General features: G+C 37.3%; 1 protein-coding gene across 5 annotated transcripts in view; it reads left to right on the top strand.

Moving 5' to 3' along the window:
- Positions 1-27,256, top strand: part of COMMD10 (COMM domain containing 10) — a 117,568-nt gene that overhangs the window by 25,235 nt on the left and 65,077 nt on the right. For all 5 annotated transcript variants that reach the window (XR_012635525.1, XR_012635524.1, XR_012635526.1 and 2 more), the window contains exon 5: positions 887-997. Coding sequence is in view for 1 of the 5 variants with exons in the window: in XM_074932053.1 (XP_074788154.1) it covers positions 887-997 (111 nt within the window). In the remaining 4 variants the exon portion in view is untranslated. The remainder of the gene's footprint in view (positions 1-886; positions 998-27,256) is intronic.

Genomic DNA, 27,256 nt, shown 5'->3' on the forward strand with positions numbered 1-27,256 from the left:
GGCTTTGTGCTGTTGATGATTTTCGCTGAGTTATTGTACTGGTAGGAGATTAACTGATACGTGGCGCACTTACCAAGTCAGCCACAATATTTACTATCAGAGAGGAGACACTAGATTGAAAGAAACTTGTATGCAAATTAATTTGCCACATGTTAAGACTTTGTATTTCTACTTTTTGTTACTTGAGAAGGCCAGGTAGGTTATTTCATTAAAGATTCTAGTTGTGTTCTTGTGTACTTTGTTTCTGTATGAGGTGTAGCTTGATAATGCTTGAATATCATATTAGATTAATGATTAAAAAGAAATTTGAAACGTATCTGTGTATCTTTCTATTAAAAATTCTGTTACTCACATGCTTAACTGGTTTTTGGCTTTTCAGTAGTAACAATTTAAAAAGCAGCACAGCATTATTTTTGTCATTAACATCTGTGTATGGTAGAACACACATGAGTAAATCTGTTGATTAAGAAATTACCATCTTTATCTGGTTTACCATTTATTGGTAACTTTTTTATTTTTCCTAAAAGAAAAATAAATATGAAATAAACTTGAGTTTGCAACTTTGCTGATAAACTTTCACAAGAAGGGGGAAGCTACCTTATTTTGGATCCTTAGTTGTGTTTTATGGATTGGCTCCAGCAGATCTGAGGCATATGAAGTTGCTTTATTTTGGGTGGTCACAGGCAGTTTGAATGATAAAGTTGGCAACAGAGAGAATTAAATCTGTCTTGGAGTCCAGAAGAATTTGCAGAATGTTCATTGTATAAAAGTGCTTAACATTTGTAGAGTCTGACATTGTGTTCACTAGCACAGATCAGTCACAATATTGAATGTGACCTGAGTGCTTCTGTACCATCTGATTGTAATCTAAATTTGTGTGTTATAGCTTGAAACAATTGGATGGAAGCTTAATCTTCAAATGGCAGAGTCCATGCAAGCAAAGCTGAAGTCTCCTCGGGCTGTGCTAGAGTTGGGAGTGAGCAGTGAAGATTCAAAGGTAAGAAATACATGCCTGGAAGAGTTGGAATGAGTTGTGATGATGGCCTTATGCTCAAAGTTCTGAGGCATAAATTGGAACTCTTGATTGTTGTTCGTCTCGCCAGTGTTATAATTTATTTCATAAAATTATAGTAAGCACTTGGAATTAACTGTGAAGTACTGATGTAATAGCATACATATTGGGTAGACTGAGAGCTGAGAAGTGTTATCAGCTCTTTGGACTGTAACGGAATAGAGAAATATCATGCAATACGGTTGTTTTAGATCTCTAAAATGTCTTTGTAAATAATTTATTTTTATCACATCACATGTGATTGGTGGTACTTATACTTTTAATGCCTAGTAGCTTGCAGCCTTCTACCATGTGTGTAATTATGTAAGATATTACTCATCACTTACAACCTTTCTGTGCTAATGATATATTTATATGAATGATGACATAGTGTGCAAGGTCCCAGAAAGCCAATATTTGGAGGTTTTAAGGTAAAGTCTTAAGTTCAAGGATTTTAGTGCCAACACCCAGTAATGAACATAATTTTTTATTCATAAAATCTGTATCGTCTGTTAGCTAGCATGTTTTAAATTAATCACATAAATTGCATTTAACTTTACTTCTGTAAGAATGTTTATCTATGAAAAACTCAGTATGAAAGATTTGAGGGGGAAAAATCAGAAGTCAGTTCTGCTTTGGCATTGCGTTTAAATCAGTAATTTTACTAACGTGAATGGAATTTCTGATTTATGGTAGAATAAAAAAAAGAATACACAGCCTATGTTTGCGCTTCTCACCAGGTCTTGCAGCAGTTGTACTTTTTTTCAGCAGTTCACCGCAATCTGTACTTTTTAAAGGCAGATAAAGGAACAAGACAGTATTTTATGTCCAAGCTGCATTGGGCAGCACTGCATACAGATTCAATTGCAGAGCAAAACAATTTTTTAAAAAATCAGGAAAAAATATCACTATCACATGACACAGAAAGTTCATCTGGTTCCTTTACAAAAACAGAATTCAGCAAGTGGATTTTTTTTTTTTATTTTCCTCTCTGTTTCGTTTTGTGCATATAATTAAATATCACGATGAGAATTATATTTTGCAATAATTACACGCCTAGAATAGACTTGTAACTGGCATTTAGATAGAACAGTGGAACAAGAAAAACATATTGGTGCTCTCACACTACAGACACTAAAACTTAAAAATCTGTGTTGGTGTGAAGATAACTACAGGGGTTTTTTTGCTGAATGATTACATTCTAGTATGGAATAGGTTTAAGATCTGTTAATATCTGCTTATATACTGACGGAAATGTTGGAACATAATTTTCATCTTCACGATCTCTTTGTGTACTAAGTTACCTGAAAATCCTAGATACCAGATACTTTTTTTTTTTCTCCTCAAGCTTAGCGTGTGTGCCTTTTGCGCAGAAATTTGGCATAGTGTACGTGTTCTTAGTGATTGTCGTTACAGAGGCGTTTTTGTGGACTAGTGCATTAGGGGGCAGTAGTGCTCTTTGTCACACTGGCCCTTTGAATGCTTTTTTGAGATGTGAAGTCAGTTGGTGTGGGAAGTGTTAAGTGTTTACATTTCTAATCTTTATGTAACAATAGAAGTTTGTCTTGCTCATCTACAAAACTAAACCCTATTAATAAAAAAAAAACGTACTGAGCAAGGTAAATTAAATTGGCCATTATTTCCACTTTTGCTAACTATATGTAATTGTACTAATACATTAATGTTTACTGCCACTCGCTCCAGTTAAAGATCATTTAAACAATTGTCATAAGCTGACATTTAAAATTACTTAAATTATCTCTCCAGGAGAGGTAATTAGAAAACCTGTGGATATATGAATGTTATTTGTGCTTCATAAAATAAAAAGAGTCGGAGAATCTGCTATATGCTATGTAAATATTTATAGAGCATATTTTGCCAGCTTCAGATAAAATGCAGAGTCCCACAGGTATTATACCATTAAAATTCAAAAGTAAGGTGGTCTTTGATTATTTGAAAGGATTCAATCTGCTAGTGACATTTGCATTGCTCAGGAAATCACATCCTGGGTTGCGTCAAGAGAAGCGTGATGGTGATTCTCCCCCTCTACTCCACTCTCCTGAGACCTCACCTGCAGTGCTGTGTCCAGCTCTGGGGCCCCCAACATAAGAAGGACATGGACCTGTTGGAGCAGGTCCAGAGGAGGCCACAAAGATGATCAGGGAGCTGGAGCACTTTACTTATCGGGACAGACTGAGAGTGTTGGGGTTGTTCAGCCTGGAGAAGAGAAGGCTCCAGGGAGACCTTATAGCGGCCTTCTAGTACATAAAGGGGGCTACAGGGAAGATGGGGAGGGACTCTTTATCAGGGAGTGTGGTGATAGGATGAAGGGTAATGGTTTTGAACTGGAAGAGAGTACATTTAGATTAGATATAAGGAAGAAATTCCTTACTGTGAGGCACAGGAATAAGTTGTCCAGAGAAGCTGTGCCTGCCCCCCCCGGCAGTGTTCAAGGCCAGGTTGGACTGGGCTCTGAGCAACCTGGGCTACTGGAATGGGTCCCGGCCCATGGCAGGGGATTGGAACTAAATGATCTTTAAGGTCCCTTCCAGCCCAAACCATTCTATGATTCTCTAAAATACGCTGCTTGTGCCTAGCAGTAATTGTGATCAGATCACATGATTTTTGTCAAACTGTGTTTTCCTGGGTTTTGTTACAAATTTGCCTTTTGCTTTGTCTCAGACTTTGAATTATGCTTGATTTGGATCTAACAAATACTTTGCATATGCCATGAAGTTTTTCACCATGGGGGTGATTAAGTATGGGTATGTTACCTGGACAGGTTGCAGAGCTGCCAGCCTTGATACTCAGAAGTCAAAGGGACAAATCCCTGAGCATCCTGATGGAAGCATGGAGTTAGCCCCGCTGTGAGCAGAAGGGTGGATTAGATGGGCTGCCAAATCCTACCTTCCAGCCCAAGTTGTCCTGTGATCTAGGCTGCTTTGCAGCTCGGTTGCTAATGGTGTTTTGCATGAGGAGAAGAAAAGAGGAGCTTTCAATAAAAATCTAATTAACAGCAGCTTCTTACAATGATTCACAATTTGAAATGTTTAATTGTGTTGCTAAATCTGAGGGAAATGGAATTTCTATGAACTAGACACACAAAATAAGCTGGTATGATAAGAAACATCTTTTTGAACTTGCTTCCATTCTGTCATTTTAATGAGCTAAGGCAACATTTAGAACTGATGTGTAAGGGTATTCTTTAATGATATAATTTGGTTTCAAATTTTTTTGGCTGTTGAGTTGCAGCACAACAATCTGGGGATTATTATTATTTTTATGGCCGTAGGGTGAATTAACCGGTAGAGGGAGCACAAATTAACAATCTTGATAATCTGTGCTGCTAATTATGATTTTAATTTGCAAACAAAGACTGATAAAAAAAAAGTTGTGTTTATTTAATAAAATAAATTTTCTGTAAATTATTTAATAATGATCCTCACAGGCACACACGCTCACATTCTTTCCCACTGTTAATAGCAGTGACTATCTAGTCCAGACCTTTCTAAACAACTATGATCAATTTCTACAACCATAGGAGACATATAAAAAAAAAAAATTGTAGAAAAGGTCTGAGGACTTCAGAACTGTCACATGCTTCATTTCAAATATCTCTGCAGAGGAATGTGAGAAGAGTGTATTCTAAGAGTTTCTGCTATGCATCTTCACTAGGAAGATCCAGTCAAGCACGTATCTATGTAAGATATTTATTACTGTGTATTTTTACACAAGATATGTAGTTAACATTTATGATTGAAAATTGGTAGGATAAATAAACTATTCTTGCCCAGTGTTGTCTCTTGATAGTTATTGAATTTTTTTTCTGTAAATCCATTCCACAGATTTCATTTGAATCAGTTATCTAATTACAATTTGTCCTGTGGAAGGCTTTGTTCTTTTCTTGATTTTGCTTCTTTTGATTATATCTGTGATTTTATTCTTAACCATTAAGAACTTTTTCGAAGAGCTCTTTTTTTCTGTGTGAATGTTATGTATAGATCCCTTGTGAGAATTCAATACTTTGTTTTATTGTTCCTTCTTTATACATATGTATTAAGAATTTTGTTAAAGGATTTTGTCAAAAAATAACTGATAAATGTGCTGGTTTGTTAAAAATGCTAATGTAATACTTTTGACAAAACATGTTAAAATGTTACTATACCAATTTAATTTATTTCCTTTTAATTAATTTCCCCTAACTTATAGATGCTTTAAAAGGGGAATAATAACAGTGGAAAAATATTTGAAACTATTTTTTTTCTGCAACTGTTCAAAATCAAAGTGGGGTCTGACTGCATTTGAAACTGAGATCATAATGCATATTCATTCTACAGAGTAAGTAGAAGTCTGCAAATCTCAAATTATTATTTTTCACTTGTTAAAATAACAGGTCATGGTTTTCTTCTTTTTTCCACCTAGTTTTTATGGGCTTTCTATACACTTCTGGACTGTGAACAAATCTAGACCTAAGACATTTTATTCTGTTTACTTCAGTAAGCATGCCATTATGCTTTCTAAGTATGCCGTTGTGAATACTTTCCCTATCGTTAACATCAAGACAGAGTAGATGCAAAACAAAGCCCTTGTAGTGGAGCTAGATCACTCTCTCAGTTTAGGCTGTAGATTCTGTGCAGGCTGTATGGCATGCAGACAGGACCAGCACTTGGGCATTTAAGGAAATGTGGTGGTGCTCCCCCTTCTCCCTCAGTTTAGCCCTTTGTTTCCCTCTGAAAAGAAGTTCTATTTATGGAGTGGCATAACAGTGGGAGTTGGTGGATGCTAGTGATATGTTCCCACTCCAGAGAGGTAGGAGGTGGCAGAGTTGAACATCTATACCATGATGTACCCCCTTCATTTGCCTTCTCAGTCCTGGGCTTTTGGGGTGACGCATTTAGGTGCCTTTTCTTTTTTTTTCCTTTTCTTTTTTTTTTTCCTTTTTTTTTTTTTTTTCCCCAAAGTAGAGGAGTAATTTGTATTTGTAGGGCTTCTGAAAAAAGAGGGCAATTAAAAGACATGATGCTGAAGGAACTGTGATGAGGTACAAAGACTAAACAGTTGTAAATTGCTTCTCACATTCATCAGTTACCTCTCAATCACTTTCTGTTCTGATGAGGAGGTCACCCTTTTCCTTCTCAGAACACAAACAACAAGCTTGCATGTACACCCTTGAACTGAGTTTAGACTTCTCATCAAGCAGATTTGTAAGTCTCTAGCAATTGCAAAACGTAAGTGGGACAGGCCTTGGGTGAATGCAGATGTTTAAGGATGAGATTGAGAGAAAATGTTTTTTCATTCTTGTTTAGAGGAGGTAATTAGAGGCCTGGATAGCCTCAGATAGCACAGTCCTGTTTCAAGGTCTTTCTGATCGTATGTATACAAGCAAGGTTGCTGCTTTTGGTAAGGTATATCATGAAACCGATTTTTTTCTGAGAACCAAAATTTAATAAATGATGATGATGATAAGAAAGCAGAAACTCCTCTAAGACAAGGTTTCGGAATATTAAGAAAAGTCTTCATATTTGTAGAAGCTGTAGTAAGAATAACTATATAATCTTGAGTGTGTGGAACAGCTCAGAAAAATGAGCCTGAAATTTATAATTAGCTTCCAGGCTGTCATATTGCCACAGAAAGCTGTCAGAAATTTCATTGCTCAGCCATGAGAGCCAGAAATTACGGACTTGCAATGCACAGCAATTCTTCCATTAGATTGTTTTTGATCTATCGTACCTTTTATCTCTGATTAAATCCATTTAATTAGAGGAAAAAATGAAGCTGCAGCCCAGAATTTTCAAGATGCTGAGAGGACTTTTGTTTTCTTAGCATCTTAGTTTTCTCTATGTAGCAGCATAGAAATTGATGACAGAGTAACCCATATTCTGTAAGTCATGTGTAGTTTGATATTTTACTTAGAAAACATTTACCAGGTGGTGTGACTCCAGGAGTATGCACACACCTGTCCCAATCCAATGTCGGGGGAGGTTTCATATGATCCCAAGAGTGAGATTAAGACACAAACAAGGTCAAATGCCGTATACCCAAACCAGGTTTTTATTATTAAAAAAAAAAAAAAAGGTGAAGAGGGGTAGTGATAGGACAGAATGGAAGGAAAAGACAGAAATAAAGCAAGGATGCGGGATAGGGCTGCAAGAATAGTCGCCACCGTGGATCCAGCGATGTCCCGCAAGCTTTGAGACAGTCATATGACATGTTAGTCTCTCACAACACCTCTGGCAATTGTACTGCAGGGTGTAGTTAATTGTCTGACTGCATTTGTGATCTTATGTGATGTAATTACGCAGCTTATAGTAAGGATCTCTACAGGGATCTCTTTACAGTATTCTTATGTTTCACCTGGCTATATACACTATTTATGAATACAGTCTATAAGACATGAAGTTACAAATCCTGTAACTGGCTACAACTTACGCACATGCTCTGTTTCCACTAAAGCACTCCTAAGACTTTGTCCATGCGTCCTTGTGTCATGAAATTAAAGAAAAAAATGGTCCCAGTTGACTCTGTTGCAGCCCTGGGCAACCTCAGCCTATATTTAATACTAAAACTCTTGTTTGTACAGGAGTAAATTGAATTGTCTGTAATGTGTTAACTTTACCATTGTCAGTCCAAATAATCAGCAAAGTAGCTGAAATACATAAGTTGAAACTTGGACCCATCTCATTGACAGGCAGAGTTAGACTTTTAAGGCCTTGAGGGCATTTGAAAAACACAAAGATCTGGTGAGTTTCTCTCATTTAATGCAGTTGTGCGTGCCACATTTTCTTACAAAATTTGTTTCCTGTTTGCCTCAAACTGTTTTTGTAGGCTTGATCCTTCAGTCTTTTCAGATGAAGAAAAAACATTCATGGGATTCATGAGTGGCAAATTCTCAGGCATCTGTATAATTTTCTTGCCTGCTGTTCTCAGAAACTATTTAGTGTTTTAGCAAATGAACTGTTGTCTTCATTGGAATGTAGCAATAGAAAATAACCCTATTTTTTCAGTACTTTCACAGTACTTCCTAGCAGTACCTATCCCCCTGCTTTTACTTAGGCAATAAGCTCAGTGGTCCCTTCACAAACGTGTTAAAAGTTTGCACCTCTCCTGTGTCTGTTTCTTCCTGACTCTAAAGTAGAAAGATAAGGTACTGTAAGGCATGGGTCAGATTATGGAGAGGTGAACTTAAAAGTTGAGCTTTCTCTAACAGCAAGGCTCAGTCTTAACCAGCATAGCTCTTCTGCATGTGCCCTCTGTTACAATGAAGTTAATTCCTGCCTTTAATAATTGGAGATAAGGGCAGAGGAAGACAATGTATAATCTCCAGACTTTTTGAAGTGAATATTTTAAAACTGTTATATAAAAATCAAAACTTCTCCTGAATGTTACAAAATTCAGAGGGTTATAAGGCCTTCAGATATAGAGTATATGAAGTGAGTAGCATTTCATGGCATTTAAGTCAGGTAGGAGTGGTTGTCTCTTGCATTATTTGGCAATTACTAGCAAGCTGAGAAGAGGTGGAATATGTTATTTATAAATAAGTAGGAGAGTAACATTTTATATATGAAAGTCTTGGTGTAAGGGAAGCTATGCAGAACTACCTATAAACGTGTCTGTATGTTTTCTCAGTACCACTGGAAATGCTTCTCAGTTTTTCATCTTCAGCTTCTCAGTTCTTCATCTGTAAAAAGGTAAACTGACACTGCTCAGCAGTTGCAACTTGGAGAGACTTGCTTGTGGAAAATTTTCTTACCTGTTAGTACTTTCTTTTTCCTTTGAGGTGTTCTAAATGAGAAAAGTTACAAGAGAGGTGGAATTTTAAAAAATTAATTTCTATGTGTTTTTTCTCAGTAGACTTATGCTTCAGAATAACACATCTTTAAAGACCCAACAGTGTTTTATTTTCCTGTAGCTGGTTCCCATGTAAGGAATACCTTCAGAGTTTATTGGAAGAGGTAGGATTATCTTCTACAGTCATGATTATTGCCTGTTTTCAATTTATACTGACACTTGAAAAGGGTTGCCTTGCTCCTCATTACGGTAGTGGTAGCTTGGGAGCAGTCTGTGCCTTGCTGTTCACTTCTTGGGTGGGAATAGAAGAGATACACTCTTCTTGTCTTCTTGTAATGTGTACTGTGTTAGAGGTACTCTCTGAATATGAGGACATCTTTTGTCAAAGAGAATCAAAATACAAAAAAGGAGTAAAAGTAAGATCTAAATATAATGGAATGTATTAATGAAGTTGTGAACTTGCTTATAAATGCCTTTAACTTTTGTAGCTGCACCATAGAAATGCAATTTTTGCAGATATTCAGGGTATCCAGAAAGAACAGTGTGGAGTTTTCAAAGAAAGCTTTAAGTCTTACACAGCCTGTTTGTAAAAAAACAGAAAAGGTGATTAAATAGCAACCTTGTATAAGACAATATGATGTCCACACCTCCTTAGACTGACTGCTAGGTTCCATCTTTTCTCTGAAATTTCCTGTTTTTATTCAGGCCCACTGTAGTTGTTTAATAGTTCTCACCACTGCATTTTACTTCTGCAGCTGTGGGAGGATGGGCAGAAAATAGAGGAAAATTTCTGCCTTCCATTCTTGTGTTAAACAGTGCTGTTTACTAAAACACCGCCCAGCAGGCTCTGCAGTGGGCATGGATAGAAACAGAATTCTTGTTGTAAGCAGAAGGAACAGAAAAATAATCTAATACAAATGCCAATAAAGTGGGTTCTTATTGTCCACCTGAAGGAGTTCTTTAGTAATTTGTATAACTTTTTGTTCCATTTTCTTCGTAAATCCTGATACTGACTTTGAACTTGAGCTGCTGAGGAACACTGGCAGGAGTTTTATTTCCTTGTTTTCTCCAATTTTTCATCTGCCTTTTATTAGTGCACAAAAAGCATACCTACACAAACTTTTTAACCTTCTTTTTTTAAGATGTACTTGATTATTTTGTCCTGAGTCGTGCATTTTTCACCTTTGAAAGTTAAGTGGATGGATTATCTTGGAAACTGTGATATTATATTGCTGCTTAAATTGTATGAAAGATATTTTAAGAGGAAGGGAGATGAACAGGAAGGTATAATAGGCATGGAGTCAAACTCTGTTTGACCGTCCTTAGATGCTGGAAGATGTCTGTCTTAATAGACAGAAGAGTTGAAAATAAATGACATTTAAGAAGTGTGATTTTTGCCTTTTTAATTTTCTGAAGTGCAAAAAGGAAGTTGGGCCAAATGGACTAAAAATGTCATAGGTAATTCATAATATTTAAATAACTCCTAAAATCTAGAACTATTTAGCAAAGTTATCTTTCATTGTCCCTTAATTTTCTCACATGTCAGATCTTGGATTTTTAAAAAAATTAATTTCTAATTTGTTTTGTCCTCTCCAAAAAACTTTTTAGCTCCCTTACCAGGGGATGTACTCTGGAATGGACATGCAGAATTGCATATGAATAGATAGTATGTTTGCATGGAGGAAGATCAGCATCAGCTTGAGAGTCAGCAGCACGCTGCTGGAATGGGGAGCTTCAGGTGAGCCGTCTCCTGCTGCTGAAGCATATATTAGAGAGATAACAGCAAGGTCCTGGTACTGGGAGGAATGAAACAGGGAGCTGCTCTGGGAACAGCTGCCTGCTTTTCTTTGATCACAACTCCATCTTCCACACTGGAAGGGGGAGAGATATTGATTGAGTGAGGGTAGACATTTCCAGTCAAAGTATCTCCACAGGACTTGGGAGACTTGGTCATATCCCTTAAATTTATACAGTAGGGCAGTTTACCTTTCTTCCAGAAGGACTGCTGAGTGTCTGAGGGTGGAGGTATGGTTTTAGTAAATTTACAGGTGCCGTGAGTACTCTGGTCCATATGAAGTTGAACAATTGTGATGTGCTTCAAAATATGAGTGTCTGGCAGTATTTTCCTTTCAGACTTTCTTTGTAATCTTTTCAAGAGTAGGGCTACCCACAGAAACCAGAAGTGAACTGTTCGAAGAATTTGAACATGGTGTCTCTTTTATAATACTAAAAAGTGAGGACATCATGTGTGAAATGGTTAATTTGGGTTAGGAAATTGCAGATTCCATTGCAGTATTTTTACTGTGCAGCTCAAAGGAGAGAAGCTGATCTGTGTCAGAGCATTTGCATCTTGCCAGGGTCAGGTCCCACAGCTTACTATGGGACCACATTGAGGCTATGCATCCTGCACCCCATCACATTTATCCCTCTCTCCCTTGTCTCTATGCACAACCTGTTATGCATCTTTTGTTTAATGTCACATGTGTTTACATTTTCTTCCTAACCATGTCAAACCTTACATCAGAAGATATTGTTTGGGGGTGAAAGGGTGGCAAGGAGCAGTTGCCAGACCAATTCACATACCCTGCAAGTTGTGCCTTGCTTTTGGCTCATGTACCTTTAGAAAACATTATGGTGAGGAGAACCATATCCAGTTACCTTGTTGGTTAATACCTTGCCAGTGGCAATGTATTACTATTGCAAACTGATTACGTATTTTATGTGACAAGTATCTCACCAGGTCTGCTCAGAGTAGTACAGAAGGAGCTTGTACTTCGTTTGCATTCAGTTTACATTTGTGTTCACCATCCTTGTGATTCTTCTTTGTGCTCTGCTTTTCTTTTGTCAGTTCTTAAAGTGCGTTGTTTCTTGAGTTTCAGTACAAAATGGTACTGTCAAGGAAGAGTAATCCTCTCAGTGATAAAGATTTTCCAACCAAGCTGCTTTGTGGGTTAATAGCATATTTTGAATTTAAAAGCAATTGGATTGTTCTGTATTTTCTGTCTGCTTTGCAGAATTGCTGGGCTTACTTTCTGTTACTTTTGCTAATTTTTTTGTCAATGTGCAACTATTGAAATTGACAAACCTGGCTTCCTGGAGGAGTATGTATATTCTTGAAGGAGTAAAAAGTGAGCATCTCCTGCATTTCTAACATCTGTCCTGCTTGAGGCAATAAATATACAGTACATGCTGTCAGATGGTATCAGTGCTGTGCAGTTGACATTAAACAGGTGTCTAACAATGCTGTGACACCCTTTCCAGTCATGCTTCAGGTGTAAGAGGGTAGGTCGTCACCTCAATTATGTGCAATGGGGGCAATTTTCACTCATCTTCTTTCCTGTTTTTTATGAATTACAGGAGTCTGGTATCTGGAACTGTGTGGCATCTAAATTTGTGCCACTTGGGTTTGTATGAACATTTAGCAAACTTTAAAAGCTGCTTTGACAAGTGACCTTTTTCACTGGTTAAAATACATGAAATATGACCTCTTTCATAGGAAAACCACAACCCACAGCATGGCCTACAGCTCCATAGCAAATATTTTTCAGTATGATTGTATAAAATCACTACTAATGAAATAACAAATACTTATTTCTAGGAACACACACTCACTGGCAATGCAGTAATAGAAAGACGTTTCAATGGCAAAAGGAAAATACTTTTTTTCCCTATTGATACAGATCTTGTTATTAAGAATACATTTTGAAAGGGCAATGCAAAAATAGAGCCAAAGCTAATAAAAATGCTTGTCTAGCTTGAAATTTATATGTAAGGAAAAGCTGCTGCTTTTTCTGACCCCTAGAGCAACATTTTTGTACTTGCATGTGTGTAGTCAGAGTAACTAAGTTGTCCAGCCAGCCCATGAGATGGAACTGCACCAGTGGGACAAATGGAAAATAAAATTATACTGTGATGCTTTCTTGGTGAGTTTATAGCTGTCTCAGGGAATGACAATTTCTGCTATGCATGTAATCAAAATATTAAGAGAACTGCTTTCTAAGTAGTGTTTGTAAATGTTTTCTTCTTCAACATCAACATTAGGCACTGAGTTTTTCAGGAATGCCTGATTTGAGGCTTTTTGGATTACTTCTGGTGCATAGAGGCAGGCGCTAGAGTTTTAAAGACGGATGAAAATTCTAGATTATTCTCTGTCCTCTTTTCCAGCATCAGCAGAAATGGGACCTGGAAGATGGTTATGTTTGGGAATAAATCATGTTATGAGATTGGGATTTTGACAGCAAACCAAATTGCCAAGGACCAGATTTGTAGGCAGCTCTGGTCAGTGTATATTTCTTTGATTAGGTACTTGAAGACTGAAGGGTGCGCTTCTCTTCTTCGTGAGATGGAGAAATGTATTATCCACTGTGGTACCACCAGAGAGTCACAGGCTTAAGCTGTCTGGAGATGCACTGACACTACACCAGGGGGCTGCCCCCTGGTGGCTTTAGGAGTGCTGTCATACCTAGTACACCTGGAGGGTTTAGCAGCCTGGGACTGAGTATAGGATTACTATCTTCATGGAGCAGTTCAAATTCATGTTGTTTTTCCTCTTCTCCTATTCTGAATCCTAAATAAAGGAATTTCAAAGTTGAACTCTACTCACTTGAAAACAAATATATATCTTTGTTCAAGAACAAGTGCCTAAATCTTACAAACACCTGAAGTCATTACTGGGAAGGAGGTGTGTTTTATTACAAGATCCTCCTGAGGAGGAGAAGATTAATTTGAAGTTACAATTAAGAGGCAGGAAGAAAGGTATTTGCAGATTTGGGAAAGTCCTTGTGACAGCCTCAGCAGAATCCCTGAGCTGTTTTTTCTTGTTATGTGCTGGGTTTGTATGGCAGGGTTTTTGGTAGTGGTGGAGAGGGCTACAACAGTGGCCGCTGTGAGAAGCTTCTCAAAAGCTCCCCTGGCTCCAAGTCAAACGGACCTCTGGCCAAAGCCAAGCCAATTAGCGATGGTAGCTGTGCCTCTGTGATAACGTAAGAAGGGAAACCAAAGAAGGGGGGACTTTGAGGAGGCGTTATGAGAAGGATATCTATGTGAACACTGAGGTCAGTGGAAGGAAGGAGGAGGAAGGGGGGGAGGTGGCCAGAGCATGGAGACCCCCCTGTGTCCCATAGTGAGATGGCAGGGCTGTCCCCCTGCCACCCATGGAGGTCACCAGAGGAGCAGAGATCAGCCTGCAGCCTGTGGAGGCCCCCAGGACTCTGTGGGAAGAAGCAGCCCTTGCCATTGTAGTTTGGCACCAGGAGGACTGCAACACATGGACATGACCCATGCCAGAGCATCTGAAGAAGAATGCATCCTGTGAGGAGGACTCACCGTGGAGACAGTCTGTGGAGGACTGTCTCCTGTGAGAGGGATGCTACGCAGAGCGGTGTCATGAATTCAGAGGAGTGCTTCCTCCCCACCTTGGAGGAAGAAGCAGCAGACTGAGTACACCCCCTATCCCCTGCCCCTGTGCCATTGGGGGGAGGAGGTAGAGATACCAGGAACAAAACTGATCCCGGAAAGAAGGGAGGGGTGGGGGGAGGTGTTTTAAGATATGGCAGAGCTTCTTGCGTCTCGCTGTCCCATTCTATCTGTTAAGTGTTGGTTTTGTTAGTGTTTGAATTAAAGTGACATTCTTGTTTTCTTCCCCTAACAAGCCTGTCTTTTACCTGTGACCTTAGATGAGTGAGGGGCCACTCCCTGTCCTTATTTTCTGAGCCTTTTGATTCGCTTTTCTCCTTCAGCATTGTGAGGGGATGGGCTGAGTGAACTGCTGTGTGGTGTTATTTCTATATCACTTTGCCTCTTCATATTCCCGTTACTACTTCTTTTCTGTCATTCCATCTTCATAGGAAGAAATGGATTGTGCTCCTGTCAAAGCAATCCTACAGATTCTAAAATGTCTTTGAAATTTCTCAAACAGCTGAGTTGCCATCAAAGTAGAACAGAATTCCTGGGGTTGGTGCTATGTCTGGGAAGTTCTGATACACACTTTCAGGTGCTGCCATCATATAACTAGTCTCTTTTTTCTTCATTGTTGCTTCTGTTTCTTTTCTTTTTGAACAATAGTTGATTAAACAGTATATCATTATAATTCTTGAGTAAATTGGTTTCCTTTGTTCTTTAGGCCTTAAAGCCCTTCTTGTGCCGTCAGGTAACTTCTGCTCCTAAAGGGATAACATGGAATGATATAGATGAAAGAAAGATGTTTAGACAGTGTTTAGGCAATTTCAGAGTTCCTGGATGGTAGTATATTTCTGTCTATACTTGGGAGGCTAACATTTAACAAGTTCTTAGGGGAGCATTTTAGTCTCTTCTTTTTAAATTTACATCACATGGAGTGAAAATAAAAGTCATGCGGACCAAAATGGTTTGTTGATATTATGATAATATGGATGGGATCAAGAACAGCCAGTTTTTAAGTATTGAAATTGTTATGATTTGATTTCTTTCCAAATCCAGATGTATTTGAGACAACATACAGGAAGAAGCATTTAATGCTAAACTTTTTCAGGAGAAGTGCTTTGCTGCAGGAGCAAGGAACTTGTCTGTTAGAGTGCATTGGTTTGCTAAAGGTACTGTGGCCAGGCACACTCAGGTAAGATGGCACAGTGATGTTTAAGAACTGTCTAACACAGAGCAGAAGTGCATGAAACAACTGTGGGGAGGTGGAGGCAGTAAAGGCAATTAACAGCAAAAGAGAAGGAAAGTTATGTTCACTGAAGGGTGACTGAAGTTGAGCTGAACCTGTAGAGATTTTTTTGGGGTAAGGCTGAGAGCGATTAACATGCAGGGAGGCAGTGTGCTGTGCGAAGCATTATGCCACATGATGCTGTGCTTTGTTCTCATCTGAAAAGTCATTCTGAAAAGCTCTTGAAAATTCAAGGGTAGCATAATTTGAATTTATTTTTTTAGTGGAGTTGCTTTAAAATTCACATTACCATTTCAAACCCCAATTGTATGCTCCTGTGACCTTGAAGGAGTTGCAACAAATTTGGAGCCATCCTTGACTTTGAGATTGAGGCTGGTGATGCCTGTCTAGGACAGAGTACACTTGTGTGTTTACTGCTTTTTGAAGGGAAGACCTCGACACATCTTTAACTGGGGAATGCAATCCAAGGGTGGGCCACAGACAACAGCAAGTCTTTCAAAGATGTGTGGAAGTAGTAAGTCAGAGGAAGGATATAACAGCAATAACAACAAAAAAAACCAAACCTAAAAACGACATCTAGTGTATCTGTTCTTTATGGAGAGAGAGAGAGAGAGAGAGAGAGATGAAACATACTTGTCAGCGCAGAGCATGAGAGATACAGTGTTGTAACTTAAGCACCACAGTGAGATGTTAGATTGTGGATACTTGTTCTAAACCCTTTTTTCCATTCTTTGCAATAAAATAGTTTGTTTTCGAAACATTCCAATCCAACATAACCCAGCTTTGAATTTGGTGAAGTAACTTGAATGTTTTTATTATTGTGACTTTTTTTAAGATGCTCAAAAATTGCAAACTTGAGACTACTGACTTTTTGTAGCAATGTGGCTTCAGACAACAGAAAAAAAAATCAGCACTATGTTTTTCCCACTGTTTTGAAAAACTTCAGTAATGTGCTCTCAGCATTAGCTTTTTTTTTAACTAAAGAAGGAAGTAAGACTTGTGGACCAAGCATGAGTCAGCCTGTAAAACTGCAAAAAGAGCTCTGCAGCTCAAAACCAAAATACTTTTGCTTTAATATGTGTGTTTATATAAAAATAAGAACTTTCCATTTTCAAGAGTTATGTGGAATTGGCATATGTTTAATTCTTTAACAAAAAATTGGAGGGCTAGGGAGAGTGTGAATGTTAGGAAGACTGCAGGTTATTGCCACTGGAAACAATATCCAGTAATGTGCTGTTCTACTAACAGGTCTGGAACAGGTGCAAAATTGATCTTCTGCCATTGTACATGTACAACATGTGTTAATATCTTCATATTACTTCAGAGCTTGTGAAAATTAAATTATTCTTTGGTTTTGTGGAAATAAAGGTGGGGTTTTTTTTAAAAAAATGTAGTTACATAGAGTCACCATTTACGTAACATTTGCATCCAATTCTTACATTTCCATTAAAATACTCTTTGCAGGTTGATTGGGCTTTTTTGGGTTAAAGAATACTAACATCTTTATTGAGTGTAAAAGCCTTTTGAATAGGTGGAAGAAAACTTTTGGGCTAGAAAAGTGTCTTTTAGTTTGTGCCACAAATTCCCTTTCAAGTTTAATTGACTTAAACTGTGTAAAAATTACCATTTCATTTTTGCTGGTTGTTTCTCATAGAAGTGCTGGATTTTTGCCCCAACACTAAGTGATTAAGAGCATTCTGATTTAAGGTCAGGCTTCGCTGTCATTAGACACCAAGTAGATAACACTTGGGTACTGTGTAGGACACACAGTCCAGGTGCTGAAATAATGCACCTGGGAGAGGGAGATTGCTTGGCTGGGCTTCCTTCTAGTCTTGGATGCAGTATAGATGATCAGCTGTGTACTCAACACTTTCTGAAGTTGGCATATAAAATAATGTAGGAGAAGGTGACTGATCTGCCCCCAGGTAGGTGAATGCTTTACAGAAAACTGAAAAAAAAAAAAGTAATTTACAGAGCGTATAAGATAGAATACACTCATATACTAGCAGAAATAGTATAGATGAGGTGACCAAAAGGATTATTCCAATAAATTTTTTGATTGTAATAAAAATCCCTGTTTAAACTTGTAAATTTAAAATGCATATATATGTATAGTGAGGGATTGCAGATGTATGAGTGCCAGTAAAGTCTATTTTACTTACATTTCTGTTACTCTGGGGGCTGCAAAGAGCCTGGAAACCATTTTGGAAAGGGGCAGAGAATCCTTCAGCAAGAAGGAGAAGGTTACCTTTGGAACAGGCATCACGGGGAATAGCACAGCAGGGGGAATTTCTTCGACTGTTCTTGTTAGAATGTTGAAGATGTTTTTATCTTGAAGTTACTGATACAAACTCTAAACCTTAATATTGCTTAAGCGGGATTGTTTTGCATGTGAATAGATATCTATGTCAATAGTTGTCAAGTGTCCTTCAAGGCAAACACAAAAGCAGTAAACAAACTCTGACTGCAGAAATAAGCCTTGGAAATAAAAGAAAAACAAGACAAAACAGAATCCCTTCCTCCTGCTGGCTGTTGAGAACTGTATTCATTGCCCCTCTAAATCCATCAAAACCCAAAATGTGTCTTTTCTTCTGCAGTAGGTAGAAGAAAGGCTGGTGAATGAAGTTTGCCACTCTCACGTGTGCTGATGGTTGTAAAGCTGCACTGCAAAATGAATCCCTGAATTGAATTAGAAAATGAAGCAAAACCAATGGCCTGGAGGTTTCTAGGAAAAAAACCTAGGGCCCTATGAAAAAATTGCACTGGCATAGAAGGAAATAGACCATTGTTTGCAGGTGGTTGTGACTTGTTAGCTTGAGGAAGGGGGTGACATAGCAAAGAAAATGCAACGTTAAACTATGTCCAGTTCTTAACTCTTACAGTTCTTTTTCATGATTGCTGGACTCATGCTTTCCAAAATGGCCGTCTTCTCCCAGATTTTAGCAGCCATTTTAAGACTGGCATTTTGCTTTACAGAGGTAGGTAAAAGTGAGACTTATATGATGTTTGTGCCTTTGGTATTGCTGCTAATACAAAGATCAGGAAGATTTTTGGGAAGCTTGTAAAACTTAATGTTTTCAGAGACAGGAAGGAAATTATTTGCATGGAATTTGTTAAGGTTTATGCATTTGTGTTTCTTGTTAATGAAATTGGTGAGATGGAGAGACAATTAAATATTTCAAGAATTCCTACAAATTTTAAAAGCAGGAAATGACAAAGCATTTTGGTTATTTTATTTTTGTAATTGTATTTGTACATGTTTGTCTGAAGTGCTAATTGATTAGATTTTTTTTCTGTTATTAGTAATGTCGTTCACATGCTCAAACTTAAAATAATTTTTACCCTAAGCAATTCACAGTCTCAAAGAGCTTTAAAGTTTGCATATAAAGTTTTTACAGATAGTGAGCTTATCTTATTTTACTATAGCTGTTTTAAAATTTCTCTTGTGTCTAAACATGAACTAAAAAAGACAGTAAGAAAAATTTGATTTGTACGTAAAGTATAAGTAAATTATATAGGTATGACATTGCAATAATGAGAAAGTTAACCTGATTGTAATCAACACACATTATGAAAGAGAAAGGAGGGGGAGAAGAATAGAAATAATGGAAGTGTCAATATGGAACACATTTAGCGAGGATGTTGTGCACATTAGTAACTGATAAGATAAAATTGTGAAAATATTTTCAGTTAAAGGATCAAGAGTGACGTGGAATGTATGGAATTGACCGAGTCAAGAAATGAATGGCTGAGGAGCCAAACCTCTCTTTGAGTTGCAGGAATTAGCCTACCCCTTTGCTTTCTCAAGTAATAATTGATGTGTAGCTAGCTAAGTGAATAACAGAAATAAAAGATATTGCTTGTGACATGTGCAGAGGTACAAGAAGTAAAAAATGATGAGTTATGAAGAAAAAAGGGAATACAGTGCAACCACAATTGAAACTCAGGATTCTTGTCTAATATGATAGTGATTATTAGTGCAAGGATTTGAATGGATTCAATTGGATTTTAAACAAGATTTTCAAGTTGGAGGGGAGAAAATCAAGAACATCACTGAAAATGGCTAAATTAAATTTGGAAGGAACAGTTATGTTGTTCTGTAGCTGAGAAGTCCTCAAGTAAGATGTCAGAAGTGGACATTTCTGGGGAAGCTATATGTTGAAAATTCTCTGTAAAGCAAAATACTTGGTCTTCCAGAGTTACCCCTGCTTTGACCAAGGAGGGTGAGGATGGTTGGGCCAGATGACCTCCTGAGACCCGTTTCAAGCTGAATTTCTCTGCAGTTATGGAGAGATTTCAGTTATGAAGGTGTAAGTTGACTCTTCTGCAGAGTCCTTCAAAAGGAGATGAATAGAGTCATGACTAATTTGGTATTTAATTTGCTTTGGGTTTTTTTAAAGAAGTAAAAGCAAGAATGTCCAGGTTCTAGAGAGGGTCAAAGGTGGGACCATCCTTTCAGATGAGGAAACCTACAGAGACATTAAATCCACATATCAAGGGGTCTCTTTCCGACAAAAAATTGCACTTAGCTTTTTCAAAGGTTTCTAATTTGTTTTATTGCTTTCTAAAAACCACATGATTCTAGTCAGTTTGTCACATTTTCTGTTCTTAGTATTATGGTAAGATGTCCAAGTGAATTTTCATTAGAAATGCTACTTAACAGATGTACAAAAATGGTATAACATTGCAGATGAGTTCTTCAGTGAAATTGATTCTCATTAAAATCACTTAGCCTCTGCTAGATAATGAACAATAACATGTTACTTGTAACCTGGCAGAGTTGGAACCTATGTCAAGTGATAACCAATATTACTATAGTTAGCATAACCTGTCATTATATTAATTATGTGAAACATGCACAATAAGGAGCTGTTTGTTGAGAACAAAAGCACAGAAATGAGGTAAAAACAACATGCAGGATAAACAGAGGCAATAGTAGTTCTGTGCCTAGAGTGCCAGTTTTGTGGTATTCCATATTTAATATTGTGTTAAAATACCATTTGGGCATATTTTTTCTGGTTGCAGTTACTCTGGGAAGAACTTGTAGTGCAGGAAACAGTTTGGGACCTGGATTCTGATCTCTTGTCCCTCTTAATGATTATTGACTTAGTTTATTTTAAGAGCAATACTAGTGATTTGCTTGTTTAGGATCAGTAAGCACAGTAGCATTCAAGGAAATTTTTTTCTATTTCTTTTATGAATCTGTAATCTGATTCTACATTTTAGAGTGTAGGATTTAGTGAGAGGGAAATGAAGATTGTGTTAAAATTAATCAATAGTTCATCTCTGAAAATCTTCAACATTTTAAATACTGACCTATTTGCTGCAGATTTCTTTCTAGAAATCTGCAGTGTTCTGCATTGAGAAAGTACATTATTATGATAGGTAACTTTTATGATTAATTTCCCTAAGAATGTCTGAAATGAGTAGTGGGGTTTTTTTAAACCTGTTGCTTTGTGTCTGAATAAAGTCTGCATTTATAAATTACTTGCAGCCAGGATCCATTTTTCTGTACATAAAAATACCAGATTTTTACTGCAATTGGAAAATGTACCTTCGGACTATTACTAAATGCAATTCTTGATTTTTAGTCTGGCACTTCTATATTTCCTCATATCAGTGTTTTAACCTGTTAACTGATAAACCTTTTAATTCTTCAGTGCTTTCTTTAGAAAGTAATTTTAATACAGTGCTGATGCTCTGTAGAAGAGGCTCTGGAAACACTGGAAGATTCAGTGCTGGTGCTCTGTAGAAGAGGCTCTGGAAACACTGGAAGATTTGGACTCCGTGTAGCTTAGCCTGTCCTGTTCACAAATAACAAACAGCAATATTCTTTATTTTAGTACACTGCTAAAATTGCATGTTGCCTCTACCTCAGTGTGACAAGCTGTGTACCTAGTTACACCTACACCCAAGTTGATGTGTGACACAGGAATGACCCATAAACTTGTGGTTCATTGCTGCCTCAGTACTGCTTTGCAAATGGGTCTGCAGGCAGCAGGTTGGTGTGCTAAGATGTCATCAGGATGTCCAGTCCTCAGTACTTGGAGGTGTGCCATCCTAGGGCACCTGAGGCTGTGCCTGTATGTTTGCAATGCCTCTACAAGCAAGTCAGGCATAAGGGGTAGTGTTGATGTGGTTTCCCATCGAGGTACATTCAAAGCACTTAACCTTCTTTCAGTCCACTGCAAATAGTAACTGAGAATGGTCAATGAAGATGGAGAAACTGGATGACTTGGTAGGGAAAGTGGAGTAGTGGATGGCTTCATTTCTGTGGCACTGCTGTCTTGTGTATGTATAATTGTTTTTCAAATCTGTTAGAAGATGAAGGTTTGTAAAATGAAAATGTACTGGCCAATTATTAGACTGGATTCATTTGTTTTTCAGAATGTGTAATGAATAGAAAGATGGTTGTAAAATGTTATATTGCTATATTCGTTAAATTGAAAAAGTTTATAGAAAGTACATTATAAAATATAACACATTAATTATTGTCAGGCTAAGCTGGAAGCGGGGTTTTGCTGGGACCCTTTTTTTTTTTTTTAACAGTGGTATTCTGACAGTGGAAGGTACTGCTCAAATTTCACATGAAACTGCATCCTAACCTGCAGGGTTCACTGCTGATAAAAGTATGTTGTGCTTGTTACAGAATGTAGCAGCAATAATAACGTTATTGTCTTTATCACTTACTTAGTCTAAAAATTATTCTTTGTTTAAAGGAAAAAAGTCATGCATTGTAACGTTCTACCACTCGCTTCTAATATGTGCTCTCCTTCCCTTGGGATGTATTTTATTGATTCAGTTCTTAAATTGGACTTCTGAAAAGTTTTGAAAATGCAGAATTAACCCTTTCTTTTTAATAATGAAACACTCTACGGTGAAGTAGGGATCAGGGTTTTGGATTGTGTGGTTTTATATCTGTCAATGCTCTCAAAGACAAGACAGACCTTTTAGGTGTATCAAACTGTAGCAGTCAGTGGTGAATTAGGAGTGGAATGACATTTTTAAAAGAACGTGTTTTTAAGTCTATTGGAATTCTGACATACTGTTATCAATATGATTTATATTTGTAAATTGTTAAAAGATTTACAACGAAAAAGAAATGTTTTAATTCTTTAATCGTAAACAGACTAGCAAACGTGGAGGGAAAATATTAGCAAAAGGTCATGCTGCCCATTGATTGTAAGTCCAGGAATAGAACCCAAGCACTGTCTACTGGGAAGCAGGATGTCTTAATTCTGGTTCTTATGAACAGAGGGGAACAAGGATATTTGTAAAGTATGTCGTAACAGTTGATGCAATCTGAACTATTCTTACACTGCCAGATACTCTGAAGTAATAAGTCTGAGACATAGCCAGTACTTCCAGGTGAGAAATCCACACATTTTTTTATTGTCTTTAATTTTGTGCTGTAACCAATGTGCAGGTCTGGACTGTATTATTGCACTTCTACTCTTTTATGTTTTACTTTTGGCAATACAAATATGGCACACACAGCAGACTGGTGGGTGAGTGGATGAGTGGGATTTAAGAATGATGATGTTTATGGCATAGTTAAAAATGGTGTAAGTGGAACTTCAAATTTGCATCTCAGTAGTCTCAGTATGGCTATATTTTGTAAAATAAGGTTTTATAGAAGCAGAGAATATGGAGAAGTGAGGGAAAAGGTGGATAGAGGTTGGAGCTGGGCTAGCCCTAGAATTGCTGAGGTGAGTTGCCTTGCATTCTTGAAGAGCTGCTTTCACACTAACCATTTGTGCCTACATCAGTGTGGCAAACATACAAGAGATGTTTTAGAGTTTCTTGTGGTGCAGGTGTTCTGGTGCCTTCTGACAGAAATGAACAACTGGGCATAATTTTTAGAGCAGATTTAACCAAATACATAATCCTGTCTTTCAGGTCTTTGGATCCCAAACATACTAATTATTATTTCAATAATTATATGCACTCTAATCAGGGTATCAAGGCTATAGAAAAAAATTCTTATGGAGAAAGATACCCTATGTAATAGGAATATTTTTCCATTATTATTAGTCTTATATTCTTGGCTTGGTCATTTTCATGTTTGCCAAGGCCCTGTGGCCAGATTCAATACTTATTATATTTCAGATATTTTCAGTTACCAGTGTCATCAGTTTTCTGTATTTTTGCTTCTACTTCTTTTAACCTCATCATCTGATAGACAGCTTGCTTGTTGAAAAAAAGCTTGTGTACGTTACTTATTTTTTCTTGATTTTTTTTTTTTTTTTTTTTTTTTTTTATGGCCAAGGGACTAATTAATTCCTTGTTTTCGATCAGCCCAACTGGTCTAGTTCATTAAATCATGTTCATGATACCCATGACCTTGGAAGACTCATAAAAATTTCAAATGCCCTCTGCTGTCCTCCCATGTCATTATAAAGGTCTGTCCTAATACAGTAAAAGACAGGAAGCATGAAGAAATACGCTACATGGATAATTAACTTTTTTTCTTCTTGGTGTTAGATTTAGTTTAGAAGACTTCATTTGTATTTTGAGAAGCCAGGTTTTGTAATTCAAATAACCTGGGTAACCTGAATTCTGCATCTGGAACACTGGTTTTAACAATTGACATATTAATTTCCTGGCCATATTTTGGCCCTTTTGCAGAAATCAGAGAAAAAGTGTTCCTCAGTGAAACATTTATTTATGAGTGTGGTATAAAATCCAAATGTATTTGTGGAGGTGGTGTAATACTGTCTGTTGAGGAATACTGTTTTACTTTGTCCTGAAAGATACTGTTTAACTGGTGTTTAGAGAAAGTAAACCCTTGTTTCACAAACTGTGAATGTTTGGAAACAGGCTATGTTGTTCAGAGGAACTATGAATAATGTGGCAGACAGTTAAATTCTGGTGAATTTAGCAGCTTTTTTTGGCCAAAGGACTGAGGATTTTTTTAATACACTTTCACTATCTGGGAACCATAAAACATGGAGGGAAGTCAGAACAGAATTCGTGTATATAGTGGAGATATCCAAATATAACTTTATTTCCCTCCAGAATCATGTGTGTAGTCCACTGAGCGTAATAATTGTATGCAGCACTGGCTAAGAAGAAAACAGTTGTCTCTTGTTTATCCCTTCACTGTGGCATCTTCTTTTCAGCTTCCATTAAAGAATGTTAAAATCAAGTGAGTGCATTACTGGAGGACACATGCAGAGACTTTCTTAATCAAATACTACAGCTTAACAACTAAGACATCATAGAAGATTTTAGCATGGCACTGTTTCAAATGTTTTCGTTTTTCCTGGTATACCAGCACTGGACTTTCTACACCTTGTTTTTTTTCTCTAGTAGTGATAATGTAAAAGGTTAAGGAACATTTTCACCTAGAACTATATGTTTCTGAAGAACTCCCATGTTCCCATAGCAATTTTAGTAACCACACGCTGTTTTACTGGAAGAGTGACTTGAGGATATTGCCTGATCTCTCTCTACCTCCCATGGTAAACCTTCTGTTTGTTTTGTGAATTTAGTAGTCAGAGGTGCGTGATAAAACTTGCCATCTCTTACTTAATGACACTTCACAGCCAGTAAGACTGCCAAACTGCTATACAACTTTCCTTTTTGCTTCATGAAAGAGCACAGAACACATCGCAACAATTATTTTCTATCCTAATGCCTCATATTGACTGAAACATTTAAGTATAAAAATAAGTAACGTGAAATAAAAGGTTTAAATGGAGGAAGGGACATCTTCACAGCTCCAAATGGGTCTAAATAGAGGAAAAAGTGCAGAAAGAACCAAGTCAAGAAAACTGAGCTTTTTCAGATGAGTGAAGCATGAATTGGAGAGGGGGAAGAAAAGGTTAAGCTGTGTTTATCATAGTATTATATTAGAAATAAAATTTAGGGTATTTTTTAGCAAAACCACACTAGAGGAACAAACCGGAATGAAGTATTTCTGCTTTCTCTAGTGGCAAAAGTTAAACTGTAGTGACATGTAAAATAATCTGTGTGCTGTTTAGCGAAGGACATTACAGTCTCAAAAGTCCTTTAATAACTGGCTGAGTGACCTACATCATTGATGCTTTAAGGGTAAGGGAGCACTAGTCTGATACTCCTCCTGCTCCCATATCAGAATGACTTGTATTATAAATTGTTTTCATGTGCTTATGGAGTTTTTGATTTCCCCTGTGTTTTCTGGTTTTCAGGAGTTGTAAATACAAAAAAGCAAACACATTTCCTCTTTTCTCCTTGCCTTCTCTCTAACAGGCAAACAAAATATGAAAAGAACCTCCAATTCATCTGTAATAGTGGTTTGGCACATGGTAGCTTATTAGTTAAAAACCAAATAGATTCAATGTTTATATAACCCTGGCTTCAGGTTAAATAAACCTTGGGGGGTTTGTTTTTTTTTGTTTTGTTTTTCTGCAAGGAACAGGTCAGACAAAAAGTTCAAAAAGAGGAGGTAAAAGGTTGACAGGAAAAGAGAAAAGTAATTGTAGAATATTTTCCCAGATTTTCACTATTTTTCTATTTGTGTTTTTGATACTTTAACCTGCTTATCAGTTTAATTTTAGGTGATGATTTCTTAAGTGGCATCTACATTGTCAGGTTCATTTATGGCCTTTTTATAAAATAATGTTGTTGGAGAATTTGGCATTTTTTTGTCTGAGATTGCCTCACTTGTTCTTGTTTCGTAAATCTTGCCCGGAATGTCTGGCCATTTCAACTTATTCTTCCAACACAGATCTGAAATATTGAAAGTCCTAAGTTGAAAATACTGAATTATTTGAATTGAAAATGCTGAAATTGTGCTTTGTGTAGCAAGCTGAGCCATGATTTGATAAGTAATCAATTTCCCCAGTTCTGTATTGAAGTAATTGAAGAGGAAACCACTGGGAATTCCTCTCTGATGTCTTTTGGGATTCTCCCAGCATGATTTCCTAGTAGGATCCACAGAGATCACTTCACTGAGCAATTGGTTAATCTAATTAGTTAGGTAGACATAAATTCAGCTTATGCATTAGCACTAATGAAACTGCAGGGAGGCTGATTGTATTTTCCTGCTGCAACAAGAAAAAACAGGAAAATTTTTGCAGTGAATTTTAAGAAAATGTTGAGTAGGTGCAAAAAATGATTACTGCTACCATGATAAAGACATTGCTGAGGCCACCTTGTTGTGTACCACATGTGCTGACTGACCCCACGGTAATTTGGAGTACTCATCAGCACCCTGGTGCTGCAGTGGATACAGCGGAAGTGGACAATGACTCTGAAGAGCAAAAGTGAGCAAGATTTTTGAATAGGAGATCACCCAAGAGGGTTCTCATGGGTCTGGGTGACATTTGCATACTGTGTAACTTAGTCCAATAACTCAGTTTTTTAGAGCTGCCAAATACTCAGTCATGTTTCTTAAGAAAATAAAAAAACCTCAGATCCACAGCCAAACTTCTGATTATTTTTACTTCCTTGCTTCAGGAGGTTAAAAAAAAGCAGTTACTCCCACTTCTGCACCAGGAATGTAACCTATTTAAACAAATATGTGGGGAGCCAATAATAAGGTTTGGCAGTGCTCCTTTAAAAGATGTGTGGTACAGCCTGCTAATTGGCTTGAGATATCAGACTGAAAATGTTAAGCTTTTTAAATAGGACTTTTATTATCCCATTATCTTGTTTCTTAATTAAACTGTAAATCAGGCTTTGTTTGAATTACCACTAGAGGTTTAGAAAAAACAGGCTGATACCTTACTAACATTGCAGTGGTAGTCTGCAGATCTGGTAGCACCAAGGCCAAGTTGTGGAACCCC

This window comes from Athene noctua, chromosome Z (genome assembly GCF_965140245.1).
Source record: "Athene noctua chromosome Z, bAthNoc1.hap1.1, whole genome shotgun sequence".
Lineage (NCBI taxonomy): Eukaryota > Metazoa > Chordata > Aves > Strigiformes > Strigidae > Athene > Athene noctua.